Source organism: Mustela lutreola, chromosome 11 (genome assembly GCF_030435805.1).
Source record: "Mustela lutreola isolate mMusLut2 chromosome 11, mMusLut2.pri, whole genome shotgun sequence".
Classification (NCBI taxonomy): Eukaryota; Metazoa; Chordata; class Mammalia; order Carnivora; family Mustelidae; genus Mustela; species Mustela lutreola.
The window spans coordinates 48,918,422-48,937,542 of NC_081300.1; the positions used below are offsets into that span (position 1 = coordinate 48,918,422).

Here is a 19,121-nt window from a genome sequence, read left to right on the forward strand (position 1 = left end):
CTAATTCCTGAACTCTCTTTTAAAAGCTTCACCTGAGGAGCACGTGAGTGGCTCAGTTGGTTAAGCCACTGCCTTCAGCTCAGGTCATAATCCCAGAGTCCTGGGATCTAGTTCCACATCAGGCTCCCTGCTCCATGGGGAATCTGCTCCCTCTCACCTCCTCCCCTCTCATGCTCTCTCTCACTGTCTATCTTTCAAATAAATAAATAAAATATTTTTAAAAATAATAATATAAAATAAATAAAAGCTTCACCTGATTAAATCAGGACTACCCAGGAAATCTCCCTTGGATTCACTCAAGTCTACTAACTGCTTGGAGATAATTCTGATTTCAAACATTTCAAGTGGACTCTACACAATAGTTTCTTTCTCTGTCTGTAGTTCCATCTTACACAAAGATATGTAAGGAGGAAGTGGAAGCATCAACTTTATTTTCCTCCAGTTGGGTTAGTCTGTAAATTAATTGTCTCTACCCTAAGGCATTCCCAAATGACTTCAGTTACCTTGGAGGAAGCCAGTTAATTTATCTCCCTATTATGGCTACTACTTGGCTGCCATTCCCTGAATCCAATAAACACAAATTAACCTTGAGAGAAGCTTTAAGCAGATGTTTGCTCAAGATTCCATTGATAAGGGGCATCTGTGTGGCTCAGTCAGCTGGGCGTCTGCCTTCAGCTCAGGTCAGGATCCCGGGATCCTGGACTCTCTGCTCAGTGGGGAGTCTGTGTCTCCCTCTCCCTCTGCCCCTCCCCCTCCGCTTGTGCATGCTCTCTCTCTCAAACAAATAAATAAAATCTTAAAAAGAAGAAAGAGAGTCCAGTAATAAATCTAAACAGTACAGACTGAGACTGGGGTCCGGGGACCACAATTTCATCTGCCCCCTTGACCACTTCTGAAGCCTCCCAAGAACTCCACTTTCTTCCTTCCCCAGGCCTCCACTGCAGGTCCCCCATGAATATTCCTCCTGTCCAACATGACTTTCTGCCAGTTACTAGAGCCTTTTCTTACTTAAATTCCTTTTTCCATCCTGAAGCCTCTGGCCTCAGTTCCCAGGGTACAGTCTCCTCCCCGCTAAAAATCTATCAGTTCAAAATCAGATTGCTAGTGCTAAAGTTGGGTTTTGTAGTGTTAGGGCTAATTGGTGCTAAAGACAGAGCTACAGTTAGTGTAATGACAAGTATTAGAACTGAGGAGTGGGGGTCACAGTGGCTTATCAATAATCTGGTGACATCCACAATTTTCATAACAAGCCATATAGAATTATAATAATTCTTTTTGCAATTTTATTTTTTTAAGTGTGTGAAAAAGAGAGAAAGAGAGAGTGGGGGTGGGAAGCAGAGGGAGAAGGACAAGCCGACTCCACGCTGAGGGTAGAGTCCAGTGCGGAGCTCAATCCCATGACCCTGAAATCATGATCTAAGCCCAAATCAAGAATCAGACACTTACCTGACTGAGCTACCAGGTTCCCCAGGACTATTATATTTCTTTCTTTCTTTTCCTTTTTTTTTATACTTTATTTATTTATTTGAGAGAGAGAGCATGAGAGGAGGGAGGGTCAAGGGGAGAAGCGGACTCTCCACTGAGCAGGGAGCCCCATGCAGACTCAATTCTGGGACTCCAGAATCATGACCTGAGCCGAAGGCAGTCACTTAACCAACTGAGTAACCCAGATGCCCCTAGAATATTTCTTTTAATTGAATGTAATCTAAAATTTTTTATTTTATTAAGTGTTTTGTGATTTTCAGTTCTGGCATTCTTGGTAAGTATAAACCATTCTGTCCTCTGCCTGATTTCCATAGAATTGAGGAGGCTAATGGTATAGGGTATTTCATATTACAGATAGAATTTTGTTTTATCCAAAAACTAAAGAGAAATAACCCAGAAATATTACTAATCAAGAGATTTAATTCCTCCTAAAACCCCTCAGGGAGTTGATATTAAAAAGCTCGTCTTTTTTCTGAACTCCTCCTTCGCTTAATGTAAATACAGGTGGATAGGTGTGCCTGGGTGGCTCAGTCGGTTAAGCTTCTGCCTTTGGCTCAGGTCATGATCCCAGGGTCCTGGGATCAAGTCCCGCATCAGGCTCTCTGCTCAGCGTGGAGTCTGCTTCTCCCTATCCCCCTGATCTCCCTCTCTGCTTGTGCACACTCTCTCTCTCAAATAAATAAAATCTTTAAAAACATGCAGATGGATAGATACAAAAACAACTATAGATATAGATACAGATATAAGTAGATGTATGTCAGTATGGGTTAGTATACATAGATATATTACCTAGCTTAGTCAACTGAGATGAACTAGACACAATGATATCCTAGTAGCAAAGAACACATCAGTGCTTAGTGGGCACCAAGTGCCCATATCTTGGTTTCTAAATTCCATTCCCCTATAAAAGAAATCAGGGCATATTACACACAATTTGCAAAGATGTGTTCCTATTTTTCTTTTAAAGATTTTATTTATTCATTTGAGAGAGAGAACACAATCAAGGGGAGAGGCAGAGGCAGAGGGAGAAGCAGACTCCCCACTGAGCTGGGATCTTGATGTGGGGCTCGATCCCAGGAGCCTGTGATCATGACCCAGGCCAAAGGCAGATACTTAACTATCTGAGCTAGCTAGGCACCCTGAGATGTTTTCTTATTTAAAACTTGTTTTCCATTTCATCTTAGAATATTTTGCCTTTCTTGATTTTAGTTATATATCTTTTCACATGATTTATTCCTTTACAATTAATTTTGTATGTTTTTTTTTTTTAAAGATTTTATTTATTTATTTGACAGACAGATCACGAGTAGGCAGAGAGGCAGGCAGAGAGAGAGAGAGGAGGAAGCAGGCTCCCTGCCGAGCAGAGAGCCCGATGCGGGACTCGATCCCAGGACCCTGAGATCATGACCTGAGCCGAAGGCAGCGGCTTAACCCACTGAGCCACCCAGGCGCCCTAATTTTGTATGTTTTTAAATGACTTTTTTTATTGTTTAAAAAGTAATAAATGAGGGCGCCGGAGTGTCTCAGTGGGTTAAAGCCTCTGCCTTCAGCTCGGGTCATGATCCCAGGGTCTTGGGATAAAGCCCCGCATCATCGGGCTCTCTGCTCCGCAGGGAGCCTGCTTCCTCCTCTCTCTCTCTGCCTGCCTCTCTGCCTGCTTGTGATCTCTGTCAAATAAATAAACAAAATCTTTAAAAAAAAATTTGTTTAAGTAATAAACAATTACAATTAATTAAGGAGATGTATAAAGAAAATAATTAAAAATCTCAAGGCGGGGGTGCCTGTGTGCTCAGTTGGTTAAATGTCTGCCTTCGACTCAGGTCATGATCCCAGGGTCCTGGGGATGGAGCCCTGCATTGGGCTCCCTGCTCAGTGGGGAGCCTCCACACTAGTGCTCTCTCTAGCTATCTCTGTCTCTCTCTCACAAATAAAGAGATAAAATCTTTTTAAAAACTCTACACAAAAGAATATAGTATACAATACATATAATAAGCAAAATATATGTTAATTAATTATGTTATCAGTAAGGCTTTCCATCAATAGTAGGTTAGTTTTTGAGGAGTCAGAAGTTATACACAGAGGCACCTGTGTGGCTCAGTCAGTTAAGAAGCTGCCTTCGGCTTGGCTCATGATCCCAGAGTCCTGGGATCATGCCCCACATGGGGCTCCCTGCTCAGTGGAGAGCCTGCTTTTCCCTCTCCCTCTTTCTGCCACTCTTCCTTGCTTATGCTCTATCTGTCAAAAAAATAAAATCTAAAAAAAAAAAAAAAAACCTTATACAGATTTTTGACTGTGCACAGGTTGTCGCCTTAAAGCCTCATGTTACTCAAGGATCAACTGTACATTGGTAACAAAAATGAGCCACTGATATTTATTAATATTTGAATGCTTTTGTAGGACTTTTACATATTCTGTTAGTTTTCTATTGCTACATAACAAATCGCCACAAATTTAGCAGCTTAAAGCAACACATTTGCTATCTGACAATTGCCCTGGATCAGGGGCCCCAGGCACAACTCGACTAGGGCTCTGCTCCAGGTCTTGCAAGGTGGTAGTTAAGATATTGGACAGGCTGTGTTTTCATCTGGAGGCTTGACTGAAGGAGAATCTGCTTCCAGGCTTACTCAAGGTGTTGGCAGAATTCATTTCCTTGCAGTTGTAGGACTAAAGACCCTATCTTTTTGTTGGATGTCACCTAGAGGCTCCCCCATGGAGGCCACCACTAGTTCCCTGTTACGGGGTCCTCTCCATCTACAGTTCAAATGGCTGTTTGCTTCCTCAAGGTGGCAGGAGAGCCTTTTAGCTCCACTCTGCTGAGCTAGAGTCACGTAACAGAATGCAATCACAGAAGTGGCGACATCTCATCACTTCTACTATATTCTATTAGTTAGAAATAAGTCGCTGGTCCTATCTGCACTCAAGGAGAAGGAATTATATACACAGGCCTATACACCAGGCAGAGGAAGTTATTGGTGGTCAGGTTAGGGTCTGAACTCTCATTTCCTCATCTAAACTGGAATAGTTCTTAAGGAAGTTTGTGAATGTTCTTCTAACAGGGAAGAGAGTTTGATATCTTCCATCTTCCATCTTATTTTATAGACAGAGAACGGAGGCTCCACAAGAGTAAATAGTTTGCTTAAGTTTAGTGGATGAGTTCAGAGTTGTTTACTCCCAGGTCAGCAACTTTCTACACATCATGATGCTAATGAAGTATTTTATGGTATTTTCACCTTACACTAAAGCAAAATAAAATATATATGTATTTATTGGTAGGCAGGGCAGAAGGTGGGTGCAGGCATTATAAAGAATGTTGCATGCACACTGTCAAGTATGGCAACCAGCATGTGTATTTGTGTTTTCTGGGTGTGCTCAGATGCAAGAACCAGTGAGTGAAAAAGAATTACATATGCTTAGGGCAAGAGTATGTACCTTATTTAATTTAGGTATCCCAAAGACTCTATAAAGTAGAAATTATTATTCTACACGTTAAAAACAAAAACAAAAACAGGCTCAGTGAAGGCAACGAAATTTTTCTGGGTGCTGGCAACCATCAAGTTACAGTGACCAAATCAAGGCCAAGGATGTTGCTCACTTCTGGCCCATCCCACTTTTCTATCACTAATTTCTATGATTAATTTACAATCCTGTGAAATTTTTCATAGTCTCTACAGGCTTTACCTTTTTCTTTTGGCCTATTTAAGTCTTGCCACTCTTGGTACCTCTAGGTGGGAGGAGTTCGTAATAATATACTGTTAAATCTTCTAGCCATTTTAAATGCCTCTATCTTCCGGTTTAGTCGTGTTGCCATAAATAAGCCGAGGAAAACCTACTTCATAAATGGTTTCTGGTCCCTACGTTAAGTAACTGTGGATTTCTGTAAGTCTTCAAGTTCAAAGCACAAACGAAACAAAAATAGGCTTTAAGAATTTTTGAATCCCCGTTCGTTTGCTTGATCTCCTTATTTATTTTTGGTAACCACTTCTCATTTAAGGCATACCTAAGGAACTAAAAGGATTCAGAGAGATTTAAAGTATGAATAGCCTCATTATTGAATGTTTATAGAGGATCTTTTCTTTTTTGATAGTGTTCAGGGGAAACACAACTTTCTGGGGGATGGAGGATTTTCCCCCCTAGGTAGCGCATTCTATTGACAAATATTTGGCATTCACACACACACCCAATTTTTTTTTTCCCGAACCACCCTAAATCTCTAGTTTACAGTGTGAAACGAAACCCCCCGCCGTGCGGAATCGGTCAAGGTCACTGGAGCTGGTGCCGGGTCAGGGACCGGAATGCGCACTGCCAGGCCCATTTCCTTCTCCAAAGTCTGCGATCGATCTCTGCCCACCTTTGGGGGTCACCCAGGATAGCTGCAACCTGACCGGCAGACCCGGTCCGCCCCCACTGTGGCAGCGCTTGGATCCGCGCCTCTGGAAGGTTCCTGAGTGGCTGACGGTGGGGGCGGCTCCGGGGAAGCTGGGGCGGAGCCCGCGGCGTCCAGCAGCGGTGCTACGCCTCCCGGGGCCGCTCGGCCGCGCCCGCTGGCGGAAGCTGCGCTCTGCCGGGCTAGAGACGCTCTGGTCCAGGGTCCCCGGCGGTGCCGCGGCCGCTTTCGGTGGCTCGCTGGCCGACTGGCCTCCCACCGCAGGGCCATGCAGCGCTTAGCGATGGACCTGCGGATGCTCTCCAGGGAGCTCTTCCTCTACCTGGAGCACCAAGTCCGGGTTGGGTTCTTCGGCTCGGGAGTGGGCTTATCCCTGATCCTGGGCTTCAGCGTCGCTTACGCCTGTTATTACCTGAGCAGCATCGCCAAGGTGAGCCAGGGGTTGGCGCGGGCGCGGGGGCGGGGGCCGCGGGGAGCTTTCCCGGGAGCGACCGCAGCCGGCCAAGCTGGAACTGTCGCCGCAGGCGCGTTTGGCAAGGGCCGTCCTGGAGGCGAGAGTGCTGCTGCTCCCAAGTTGCTGCCCTTTCCGGGCATCTGATGGACGCCCTTATGAGCGCGGGCGGGAAAGGGGGCTCGCTCTTGTGCTCGTCCCTGGGGGTCCGGCCTGGGTCCTCGGACAGCAGCAAGGACCCGGCTGACCCAGGCGCCAGGGTACTGCCCCGTCACCATTCGCTAGCCTGGCAATGCTGTAGCACTTCTGAAAATGACTCCCTTAACTCTTGCTTTCCTCTCGAAGCGTTTGGTTAAATCACTAAGTCCGTTGTGACTGCGAATTCTTTGTGTCAGGCTTCTTGAAGGAGATGTAATCGGAGGGAGCGCGCGCGCGATGGGCCAGTCAGTCGTTTCTGGTTTGCGGAAACTTTGTTCTGGACCCTTAACTATAATACTGGCTTTCCTTGCAGAAGCCCCAGTTAGTGACGGGGGGTGAGAGCTTCAGCCGCTTCCTCCAGAACCACTGCCCTGTAGTGACAGAAACGTACTACCCGACGGTCTGGTGCTGGGAGAGTCGAGGACAGACACTCCTGAGACCTTTCATCACTTCTAAGCCATCGGTGCAGTACAGGAAGTAAGTATATTTCCATTTGCAGTCCTGTCTTCAAAACCACAGGGGTTTTGGTTTTGTTTTGTTTTGTTTCTGGGGGGGGGGGGTGGTGTTTTGTTTTGTTTTGTTTGCATACTCCCAGTCCTTGTTTAACCTTTGGCCAGTAAGCATTTAGAAAAGAAAGGGGATTGAAAAAGGAAGGTTTGTCCCCCCACCCCGCAAAACACACTCAGTTACAGGAAAATATTCAGGTATTATCTTTCACCGCGCGCGCGCATGTGTTTCTGTGTGTGTGCGCGCGCGTGCCTTGGTGTAACCGGTTTATTTCTAGAGAAGTGTTTGAGGTTTACTTTTTTCCAGTTTGGCGTGCATCTGGATCCTGAGAACCTGGATCCTTTGACGATATGTATCAATTCACTGATGCTGGGAGTGGGGATGGGTTGGAGAATGATGCCAATTAATTTGGATTTTGCATGATGGACTCCTATAAAAGGACTTCATGTTAATAAGCAAATGGGTTCTTGATGCTAATATCCTTGAGGTGTTAAAGATATGGTCCAGAATTTATCAGTAACCAGGAGATTTTGATAGTGTCTGATACTAATTTCCCTGAGTCATCTAGTCTTTCTCGAGCTCCTTTTGTTGCCTGGAACGTTCACTATTTGGGAAAATTCTTTAAGTTCATAGACACAGTGTAAGAAGTACTTTAAAATATTTAAGAAGGAAATTTTATAATATACTCTGTGGGAAGACTGCATTATTGAGTCAAAGGGCCAGAGCAGTGATCAGATCAGCAATTTACTTATTCATAACTCCCTGATGAATTATTTGGGTGACCTCAATCAAATAGGGGTTAAATGCTGGATATTTTAGAGTAATGAGGAAATGATTAAGATAAATATGTGAAGTCCTTCTAGCTCATTTTTATATGCTGCCGTTTTGTGGTGTTGCTGGAAATACTTTCTGGTACTATCTCATATAATTCTTGTAATAAAAGAAAGTGATATAAGTGTGTGTTATGAATGCTGTAAAAAAGTTCTATTCAGATAAAATCATGTCATCTATTTATAAAATTAAGACACTAATATTAAAACATGACTTGAAACACTTAATGAGTGTTTCATTTCTTTTATTTCTTTCCAGTGAACTTATTAAAACTGCAGATGGAGGACAGATTTCACTGGACTGGTTTGATAATTCTAACAGTAAATGTTATATGGATACCACCACCAGACCTACTATCTTATTGTTACCTGGACTCACTGGAACAAGCAAGGAATCGTATATCCTTCATATGATCCATCTTAGTGAAGAACTGGGATACAGGTACCAGTAAAAAATTTATTCCATTTTTCACATAATTTGTCCTAAATGAAGCACAAATCTACCTGTAGGTTTGTTTCAGAAATATTTGTTTTATTTTGCATGAACTAAACAATTCCCTAGATTATTATTTTTCTCTGCTTCCTCTTTTGCCTTTCTTTTTTCCTCCAGGAAGGTGCATACCTGAATCATCTCATAGGAAATAGCACTTAGCCCTGTAGACACTCAGCAGATTTTAGATGCATGAATCTAAAATCTGCTGAGTGTCTACTACTAATGAAATTAGTATCACCTAGGAATGGACGTAGGACTCAGGTCTGAGATGCAGTAGGGCCCACTGAAAGGAGTGCTATGGAAAAATAACCATTGCAAACCCCTGAGAGAGTACATAGTGAAGCTCATGTCTTATTCCGTATTTGAGCCCTGAATCCACTAATCTTGTATCATTGGCTCAGATCTCAAATGTAGAAAAAGTTCAGAATCAGGTTGTAGGTGAGCCTTATTTTTCCAAAAGTGATCCATGCCTCTTCTGTCCACCTGAGTTTACAGATACACTTAACTAATATCCAGTCAATGATGACATAGTATTCTTTAGGAACTTTACAAGTGACTTAGCAACTTTAAGGTTTACTTTCAGCTCTAAAATCTTAAAGCAAAATCATTGTGAAAAGTATTGCTTTTTTGTATCTGTCTTTTATCACTGATGGTAATTATTATAATGGAACACTCTGAGTTGCATTTGAAGTGGAGTTGTATCTTTTGTTAAACTTGAAACACTGTGTGAAAAACCGATGTGGGGTTTATATTAATAAAAACATTTTTATGTAAATGAGGAAATACTACAGGAACTAATTCAGTTTTAACAAGTTAACTCTGATATTTCATTTTGTCCATGAATTGACAGTCTCTCAGACATTTTGATAGATATTCCAGAGTTATTGTTCTTGTGAAATTTGCACTAATAGCAGGAATTTGTCATTATTCCATGTTTAGCATCATCCAGTTAGATGTATCAAAAAATTGATTCCAATTTTTTGCTAAAACTTAGTCATGCTCAAAAAGTACAAATCATAAAGCCTTTTGTGCATATTTAAATTGAGAATTCTTACTTGGCCTGAGCTGCCTCCCAAGACTTAGGAAGTGCTTTTAAAAACAATGTAGTTGAAACTCAAGGATTAAATTTCATAAGCCCTGAGTTGTGAGTACACAAGCCTTGTTTCCATCATTTGTAAAAATTGCCAAATTTTATGACTCTGGCTATCATTACACTGTGCTTCAAAGCATTTGGAAGATTCTAGCTCCCCTGAGAGTTAAAATCTCTTCTGTTGATTCAGAAATTTTATGGAGAATGTATAATATAAAGAAAGTTTTGTGCTAGATACTATGAGGAGATAAAAGAGTTGTGAGGAGTTGTCCTTGCCACAAGAAGCCGGTGAGAAGAGTAGGCTGGACAGGGTCACTGTCAGCTGCTTTGAAGACCCAACTTATTTGGGTCTCAATAACTCTAAAAGTGAATTAGACTGGGCTTGAAAGTAGCAGAATACATGAATAAGCAATGATCTGTAAACTTTTCAGTGGCCTTTAGGACCATCCCGCCCTTTTTTTAACTATAAGGAATCACTGAATCTAAGTTGGAGAGGGTGTATCAGTTAGCTTTGGCTGTATAACAAAGAATTCCAAAACTTAGTAGCTAAATACAACAGCCATTCTGCTCATGATTCTGTGGGTTGGGAATTGGGGCTGAGCAAAGTTGGATGGTTCTCCTGGTCCTGGCTGAAATTGTTCATGCATCTGAGGTCAGCAGCCAGAACAACTCCATGTATGGGGGGCCTCAGCAGGGATGACTCATCTCAGCTCCAAGTGACCCCTCATCCATTATCAGGCTCACCCTGAGTCTGTTCATTTGGTGGCAGAGGGTTCCAAGAGTGCAAAAGTAAAAGCTACAAGGCTTCTTGAGGTTCAAGTTAAGAACTCTCATAACGTTGCTTCTGCCACATTCCAGTTCAAGCAAGTCACATGGTCAACCCAGAGTCAAAGAGTAGGGAAATAGACTCCACATCTTGATGGGAAGGCAAGGCATAGACAGTAAGGCAGTTCTGAAGACCGCTGAAGTAAAAAAAGAAAAAAGAAAAAGATCTGGAACCTTGGCAGAAGGCTTGGGTTGAATCCTTTGAGGTTGTGTAATATGGGGGACAGCTATGTGGGATTTGGAACTAGGTCTGAGTTCAAATGTTGGAACTTCTACTTACTATGTGACCTTGGCCAATAATTTTTAACTTTACCAATCATAGCCTCTCACTTACTACAGACAGTTTAAATGAATTAACATATATAAAGTATTTGGTTTAGTGACCTGAACAAAGTAGGTCTTTAGGAATGTGTGTGTCTTCCTTCCCAGACCTTCCATTCCCTAGTCAGAATAGAATACTTTTTATAATTTAAAAGCAAGTACAAGCAAACCTACCTCTTGGAAGATACAAATATCTAGTTTCCTTATAGGAATGCTTATATTGTATTATAATGTCTCTTAACACAACATTGTTTCATAGGCAGTACAAATGCCTCAATACCTTGAGGGTGTATTTGCCTTCAAACCCCAGTTACTATTGCGTAAAGGCTGAACATCTAGGGAGGGTCAGGTCATCAGGGAACTGTTGCTGGTTGGCTGCTGAGATATGACTTGGACATTAGAGAGATCTTAACTCCTGGCATGTGGATAAGTGAAACATAAGGGTTTACTATTGTTGCTGTTAAAAAAAATTTGTTTTTCCTGTACCTGAAAACTGACAAAGAACTTTTCTGTTAAGGTACACTGATTCAGCATTAATAGCGGATGGCATAGAAACTAAGCTGAAGTTCATTTAAGATCATTGTGAGTAGCAGCTTTACCAGGAAGTCAAATTGAAATGAATGGGGAATACATGATCTACCTGCCTGTCTATCTTCATTGGCTGAGTACACTATGTACTCCCTGGAAAAACCTACCCCTGAGGAGAGAAGAGAATTGCTGAGCCAGCCAGCCCCAGTCATCCTTCCAAATTTTATCAGTCCGATAAGGCCTCCATCTCCTGGAGAATGAGTCAAGTCAGAAAGGCCAGGTGGCTAGGAATGTGTTTAGAGAGGAGTTTCTATCATAGAAATCAGAGGACTGGAGAAAAAGTTACACCCATATGATTGATAAAGTAGTTAGAAATCTTATCTATTCATTCAAGATTTGATTTAAAAAAAAAATCTCTGTTAAGTAACACTGCCTAATAGATATTGATTTATGTACCTGAGTATTATTGGTTTTCTTAAATCTTTTTTACCCATGGTCCGAATTAATTTTTAGCACTACAACTAAAAAGAGGGAGAAAAACTAACTCTGAGAACATCCAAATCATCTTCTACTTTGACCTCTTTTATTGAGAGCCTTCATCTACTATTTTGTTCTACCCCCAACTAGTATTAAAAAGAGTGAACATTCCAGAATTATGTAATAAATGCATTGAAATCTAGGTGAGTCATTAAGTATTTTTATCAGAACCTATATTCCCACAGAACATCCAGTCTAACTGAAGTGACAAAGAGTATGCAGTAGTAGGGAAGAAATGCATTAGAGAGAACCAGGACTGGCTACAAGTAACAGAAAACTCAAAATAATAGTAACTTTAAAAAGAAGTTAGACCAGGGCTCTATAGTAACAGGAAGTGCTGCATCATAACCCAGGGCTGCTCTAGCTCCAGCTATCACATCTGCATTCCAACATCCAAAAAGGAGAAAAAAGACTAGAGACTGCACTATCTTTCTTTAAGCATGCTTTCTAGCAGCTGTGCACACCACTTTTGCTTCTATCACATTGGCCAGTTCTTCCTCAGCCTCAAGAGAGCCTTGAAAGTGAAAACTTTCTTTTGGGCAACCACATACTCAAGTGAAATTGGGAGATTCAATGGCTGAGAAAGAAGAGGAGGATGGATCCTGGGAGATAACTGGCAGTCTGTAGCACTGAGTGGTCAGTGTTACAAGTGCCAGGATTCTGGAATATCAGACACCAAGTGAGACATTTTATGGAGGGAGGGAACAGGTCAGCGATGCCAGAGGCAAGAGAAAGGGCAAGGAGAATGAAGACAGATAAAGCAAAATCGGAGAAGATTCAGTAGGGCAATGAGGAAGGAAGCCCAACTTGTGAGGGCTCTGATGACCTTAGAAGACAAGAGCAGGGGTGCATCACCCATCTTGTAATTTGACAGAGGAAGGAGGGAAACAGGAGAGGGATTCGAGAAGAACAGAAGGAGGAATGGGGATATTTTTCAAGACTGTGGGTGCTTGCTTCCAGAAACTTATTTCTTACCACATTTCTTTTTTTTTTTTTTTTTTTAAGATTTTATTTATTTATTTGACAGAGAGAAATCACAAGTAGTCGGAGAGGCAGGCAGAGAGAGAGAGAGGGAAGCAGGCTCCCTGCCAAGCAGAGAGCCCGATGCGGGACTCGATCCCAGGACCCTGAGATCATGACCTGAGCCGAAGGCAGCGGCTTAACCCACTGAGCCACCCAGGCGCCCTCTTACCACATTTCTAAAACCACTTACGGAAAGCATGGACCTTGAAATGTGGTTTGATAGGATTAAGATCTTCTGTCTTTTGCTGTAGTGCCCAGCTCTCGGTAGCAAGGATGCTGTTGTCCAGCATTTAGTGCTGGAGAGAAATTAGAAGTGGGAGATGATTTAAAAGTAGTTTTCAGTGTTCCTTTGCTTTCCAGTTTGGAGTTTGGACTTGTGCATTTTGTATTTTGGATGCATATCACCAGTAGATACAAAGTTTTAGGTGACGCTTAACTTTTCCTGCAATATCAGAAGGGCACTCAGAGGTCAGCTACCCACTTTTCCTGAGGGAAGAAGGAAGGGGAGGCAGTGGAACAAAAGGGCAACTTCTGACCACTCCCCAGTCTAAAAGCAGTATCTTACGCAAGAAGTCACTGTAAATGAACACCGGATGTGTTTATCTAAAAGTTTTTTTTTTTTTAAGATTTTTTATTTATTTGTCAGAGAGAGAGAGAGAGGGAGAGAGAACAAACACAGGCAGAGGCAGAGGGAAAAGCAGACTCCCTGCCAAGCAAGGAGCCCGATGTGGGACTTGATCCCAGGACGCTGGGATCATGACCTGAGCCGAAGGCAGCTGCTTAACCAACTGAGCCACCCAGGCGTCCCGATCTAAAAGTATTTTTTAATCATTTTTTTTGTTGTTGTTAAAACAATTTCACTTTTAACGTTTTAAGAGTGAGTAAAGTTAACTATTCATTAGACTGGCTAGATGACATGATGCATACTAGAAAGCAATCGGTAAAGAACACAGCTTATTTAATGGTATTTCTGGGGAAAAAAAAGTTATGGTGGATACTCGCAAGCAGTCTTATGCCCTAGGGAACTAGTTGTTAGACATTCCATTATAAAGTGATAGCTCAATTAACAAAGTTTCAGAGACTGAGGGTTTTTTTTGTTTTGTTTTGTTTTGTTTTGTTTTAATTGGAGCTGACACTCAAAGGGTACTCTGTTCAGAGCACTGGTCTTCTCTGGAAAAGAGACATTAATGTTACTAGCTTAGATAGCCCAGAGCCACAGAGTGAGAAGGTGAAATGGATTATTGAGTCAGGTCTGCTTGGATTCAATTCCTGACTCTGTTATACATTTCTGTTTCCACAGACAAATTATTCAGTTGTTCTATACCTCCATTTTCTCCTCTGTAAAGATCACTCACTATACCTCATAGGACAGCAAGGATTTTATATATATGTGTATTTATATATAGATAGAGAGAGAGAGAGAGAGAGAATGTTGTGACTCTGGAATAATCCCTATTAGTTCATAATATTAACTTAGAGCATTTTTGTTATTTTTTTAAAAGATTTTATTTATTTATTTATTTGACAGAGAAAGAGAGAGATCACAAGTAGGCAGAGAGGCAGGGGGAAGTGGGCTTTCTGCTGAGCAGAGACTCTGATGTGGGGCTCAATCCCAGGACCCTGAGATCATGACCTGAACCGAAGGCGGAGGCTTAACCCACTGAGCCACCCAGGCACCCCTAGAATACTTTTGTTACTAAGTGGGGTTTTCTGAAAGCTAGTTTAACTAGTTCTTTAGTTGACAGAATCTACAGAAATATCAAAGAGACCCAGATAGAATTCAAATGAGTAAGATAAAAATCTGAGGACATCAGAAACAAACATATACTCATATGTTAGGGAAAATGGGAGAGCTAATAGGGGAAAAAAAAATTCTAATAAAATGTTATAAGAGATTCCTGAAAGAGAACTTATTGTTAGTTGAATAAGATATTCAGCTTCTTCACATGAGGGATAACTTTAACCACTTTTTCTCCTTGTGGCTACTGGTTTTAAAATACTATGCCCCCCCAAAATGAATTGTATTCATTATTAACTTATTGATCTTTAATTTTTTAATTCACAGGGCCATTCTGAACTCATGATCAGCAAGAGATAACCAGAATTGCCATTTTGGTTAACTCTAATTAAATTTATCTTTATATAGTACTTGCCACACAATAGGCCCCATATCAGGTGCTATACTTAGGTTGTCTTATTTATATGGACCTAATTCCAAGAGATATATTGTTATGCTCATTTTACCACCAAAAACAAAACTACAGTGTTCATAATTTACCCAAGTTAGACAGTTAATGTATGACAAGGTTAAGACTGAACTGTACAGCCTTGTTACAGATAAATGTATGATTTTTTTTAGGTTCTTTGAAATGGTATCCTTTACTTGGTATCTCATATTCTTGGCTTGGGAGAACTAGCTCCTCAAATCCCATGATTATTGTCTGTTGGAATAATGTAGACCTGTAGCATCACAGGACTCTTTCATCAGAGAAATTCAAGATATGACAGGGAAATAAGTCATGTTTTCTACTCAGGGAATAGATTTTATAGGGAAAGAGTTGAAACATGAAAATGAGGCTCTTGAACTATGAATTCATAGAATTCTATGAATTCTATGAATTCATAGTTCCACTGTTCTCCATTACTATGTGATGATCAGGAGTTGGGTGTGTAATACAGTCAATAATATATTCTGGTTAATTATTGTGTTTGATTATTGATGCTTCACATTCTAGAAAAAGGAACAGGAGTTATATTAATCTGTTTTAATATATTTATGACAGTGAGGTTGGAAATGTTCAAGTATTATCATTTTTTTAAAAAGAATATGTATTATGCTATTGGATATAGTGCTGTGTAAATGTAAATTAGGGTAGGATATTTGATAGTGTTAATCAGACTTTATACCTTTACTTTTTTTTTGTCTTATTGACAGAAGGATGTTGAAACCAGGTATGATTGTAGATTTTCTGTTTCTCCATTAATTCTGTCAATTTGTACTTCATGAATTTGGAAGCTCTATTATTAGTCTTATGTACATTTGTGATTTTTGGTCTTCTTTTAATTTAACTCTTTTACCATTATGAAATGTCTTTCTCTGGTTGTGATGACTATCTGCTATTACTGCAGCCATTCTAGCCTTCTTATACTTACTGTTTACATGATTTTTTCTCATACTTTAACCTTCAAAGTATGAGTCTTTATATTTAAAGTATATTGCTTATAGATAGCATATAGTTGGGTCTTGCTTTTTTATCCAGTCTGACAATTTCTTTATTTTAATTGGATTTTTTTAGTCCATTTACATTTAATATAACTGTTGATATGGTGGATATAGACTTAACATTTTCGTGTTTGATTTCTGTTTTTGTTGTTGTTGTTGTTCCTTTATTCCCCTACCACTTCTCTTTCTCTTTTTGAGACTGAGTTTTTTGTCTTTTTATCAATCTTGGAGAAAATTTTGCTATTATTCATTCAAATATTTTTCTGCTCCATTCTTTCTTCTCCTCTGGGACTGCAATTACATACATATGTAATTTTTTCCATTTTTTAATAGGTTTTATTCCTCTGCTGAGATTTCCTGTTTTTTTTTTTTTTTTTTTTTTTTTTTTAATTCATTACATGCTTGGGCACCTGGGTGGCTCAGTGGGTTAAACCTCTGCCTTCTGCTCAGGTCATGATCCCAGGGTCCTGGGATCAAGCCCCACACTGGGCTTTCCACTCAGTGGGGAGACTGCTTCCCCCCGCTCTCTCTCTCTCTGGCTGCCTCTCTGCCTACTTGTGATCTCTGTCTGTCAAATAAATAAATAAAATCTTAAAAAAATATATACTACATGCTTATTTTCCTTTCTGTCCTTTAGCATAGTTATAATAGCTGTTTAAATCCTCATTTACTAATTCTAACATTTGGACATCTCAGGGTCACTTACATTGACTATCTTACCTTTTTTTTTTTTTTTATAAAGTTTTTATTTATTTATTTGACAGAGATCACAAGTAGGCAGAGAGGCAGGGAGAGAGAGAGGGGGAAGCAGGCTCCCCGCAGAGCAGAGAGCCTGATGTGGGGCTTGATCAAACTCAAAACTCTAAACTCAAACTTCAAACTCTTTCTCCTCAGTGGTAGACAGCAGCTGAAAGCTCTTCAGTTTTTTATCCTTAATTTGACTGCTTGGAGCCTCATATCTGTATAGATAAAAGCTTAGCCAGAGCTATGGGCTCAGTTTTCACCCAGAATTTAGGACTCTCCCTCTGTGTCTTTCTCTGTTTTCTGAAAATTTCCTTTATGTCCTAACTGCTATAGTTGTACCAAACTCTGTTTTCTGGTTTCTGAAGCCCATGAAATAACATTTCTATTTGACATTTATTCATCACTGAATAATACTGGTGCCTCCCCTCAGGCAAAAGTCTATAGAAAGAGGAGAACGTCACCCAATGCCACTTTTTTCCTTCAAGTGTCAACTCTCATTTAGTTTCTACCTGCTTTGGTCATTCTCCATTGCCTTTAAAATTTATCAAGACCTTTTAGATGCTATTCTTTGGAAGGATTGGCCTAATAGGATCTATTTAGACATTTCTGGAAGTATAACTTCCCTGTCATTTTTTTCTTAATCTGGCATTCAGAACCTGTTTTGGTTCTAACCTATTTTTTCCATCCTTACTTCCTATCATTATACTCTGTGTAGCCATGTTTCTGCTAAGATTATCTACTATCTCATCCCTTAGAAAATTTTATACATCCCTGCTTTACATCTTTCCTTACATTGCTCCCTCTAACCCATATTATATACCACACTTTCCTTCTTAAATCTTTACCATTTTCCAAGTCTCAGCATAATACCTATCTGTGTTTTTTTTTTTATGAATTCTTTCCTAATCAATTTTGCTCAATCTGACCTCACAAGGCTTTATTATCTTCACCATTAACTGGACATTGAATTGTATACTGCCCTATAATATTACATTTATTGTAGTCACTTAACTGAAAACATGATGCATTCCTAGCAAGATTATACTCTCTTTGAGGCCAAGAGGCTTATATTTATATTTCATTTTTCTCCTATAAGCTCTAAATCAATCTTCAGTTCAGTAAATAGTCTGTTTAATAAATTTTTGAATGAATAGGTCATTTCAGTATTAATATTTATGCAAAGTGCCTAGAACATGATCTGGCACATAGCAAACAGTAATCAAGGTTATCTATTGTTATCATTATTATTATTTGAAATCAGCATAATAATGTATGACTGCTCCTCTTACTCCACCCTCTGATTATTATTTCTATTCTTAGATTCAAAGATTTGTGGAATCTTAGAGCTAGAAATTACTTAAGGTCATCTGATAAAATGTCTTTATCCTGGCAGATCATTGGACTTAAGTAGATTCAAGGCTATCTGGCCATCTCACTGTGATAGAGGTTTTCAATCAAGGAGGCTATAGACAACAGCTCCTAAATGTCCCATGTACTAAAGGTTGAGAAAGAGCTACAGTAGCTCTATGCCTTTTATTTAACCTTCCTTAAGGAAGACTTAACCTGCTTTCCTGGTTAACATGTTTTGTTGTGACAGAGTTCTTAATACCAGATTTATTTTTTATTTGGTATTTCTTTATTTATATTTTCCCGTTTTGAGAAGAACATTTAAATAGCTAAAATATATAGGAAAAATAAGTTTTGCAGAACAATTTTTGTTATATTTTATAACTTTAAAAATCGTTTGGGAGAGCTTAGGGAGTGGTATGTACAGCTTGGGAGTGGCTATCTTTGTTTTGCACATGACCAAAGAGTGATTTAAAAATGGATGACATAGTGGCACCTGGTGGCTCAGTTGCTTAAGTGTTCAACTCATGATTTCAGTTCAGGCCATGATCTCAGGGTCATGAGATCAAGTCCCACATTGAGCTCAGTGCTCAGCAGGGAGTCTGCCTGGAATTCTTTCCCTCTTCTCCTCCCTCTCCCCCTGCCCCACCCCTGCTCATTCATTCTCTCTCTCTCTCTCAAATAAAGAAATAAATCTTAAAAAAAAAAATAAAAATGGGTGATATTGAGAAGGGCAAGACTTTGGTTCAGAAATATGCCCAGTGTCATAACATGGAAAAAAAGAGGCAAGCACAAAACTGGGCCAAATCTCCATGGTTTATTTGGGCAAAAGGCAGGGCATGCCCCTAGATTTTCTTACACAGATGCCAATAACAAAGGCATTACCTGGGGAGAGGAGACACTGATGGAGTATTTGGAGAATCCCAAGAAGTACATCCCTGGAGCAAAAATGATCTTCACTGGCATTAAGAGAACAAGGAAAAGGGGCGCCTGGGTGGCTCAGTGGGTTAAGCCTCTGCCTTCCGCTCAGGTCATGATCTCAGGGTCCTGGGATAGAGCCCTGCATCGGGCTCTCTCTCGGCAGGGAACCTGCTTCCTCTCTCTCTCTCTCTCTCTCTCTCTGCCTGCCTCTCTG

General features: G+C 40.4%; 1 protein-coding gene across 1 annotated transcript in view; it reads left to right on the forward strand.

Annotated features, from left to right (window-relative positions):
* The first annotated feature begins 5,987 nt into the window (after positions 1-5,987).
* Positions 5,988-19,121, forward strand: part of ABHD3 (abhydrolase domain containing 3, phospholipase) — a 43,162-nt gene continuing 30,028 nt past the window's right edge. Inside the window, exons 1-3 of the mRNA XM_059139717.1 lie at positions 5,988-6,299; positions 6,832-6,995; positions 8,115-8,297. Coding sequence (XP_058995700.1) covers positions 6,138-6,299; positions 6,832-6,995; positions 8,115-8,297 — 509 coding nt within the window. The 5' untranslated portion in view covers positions 5,988-6,137. The remainder of the gene's footprint in view (positions 6,300-6,831; positions 6,996-8,114; positions 8,298-19,121) is intronic.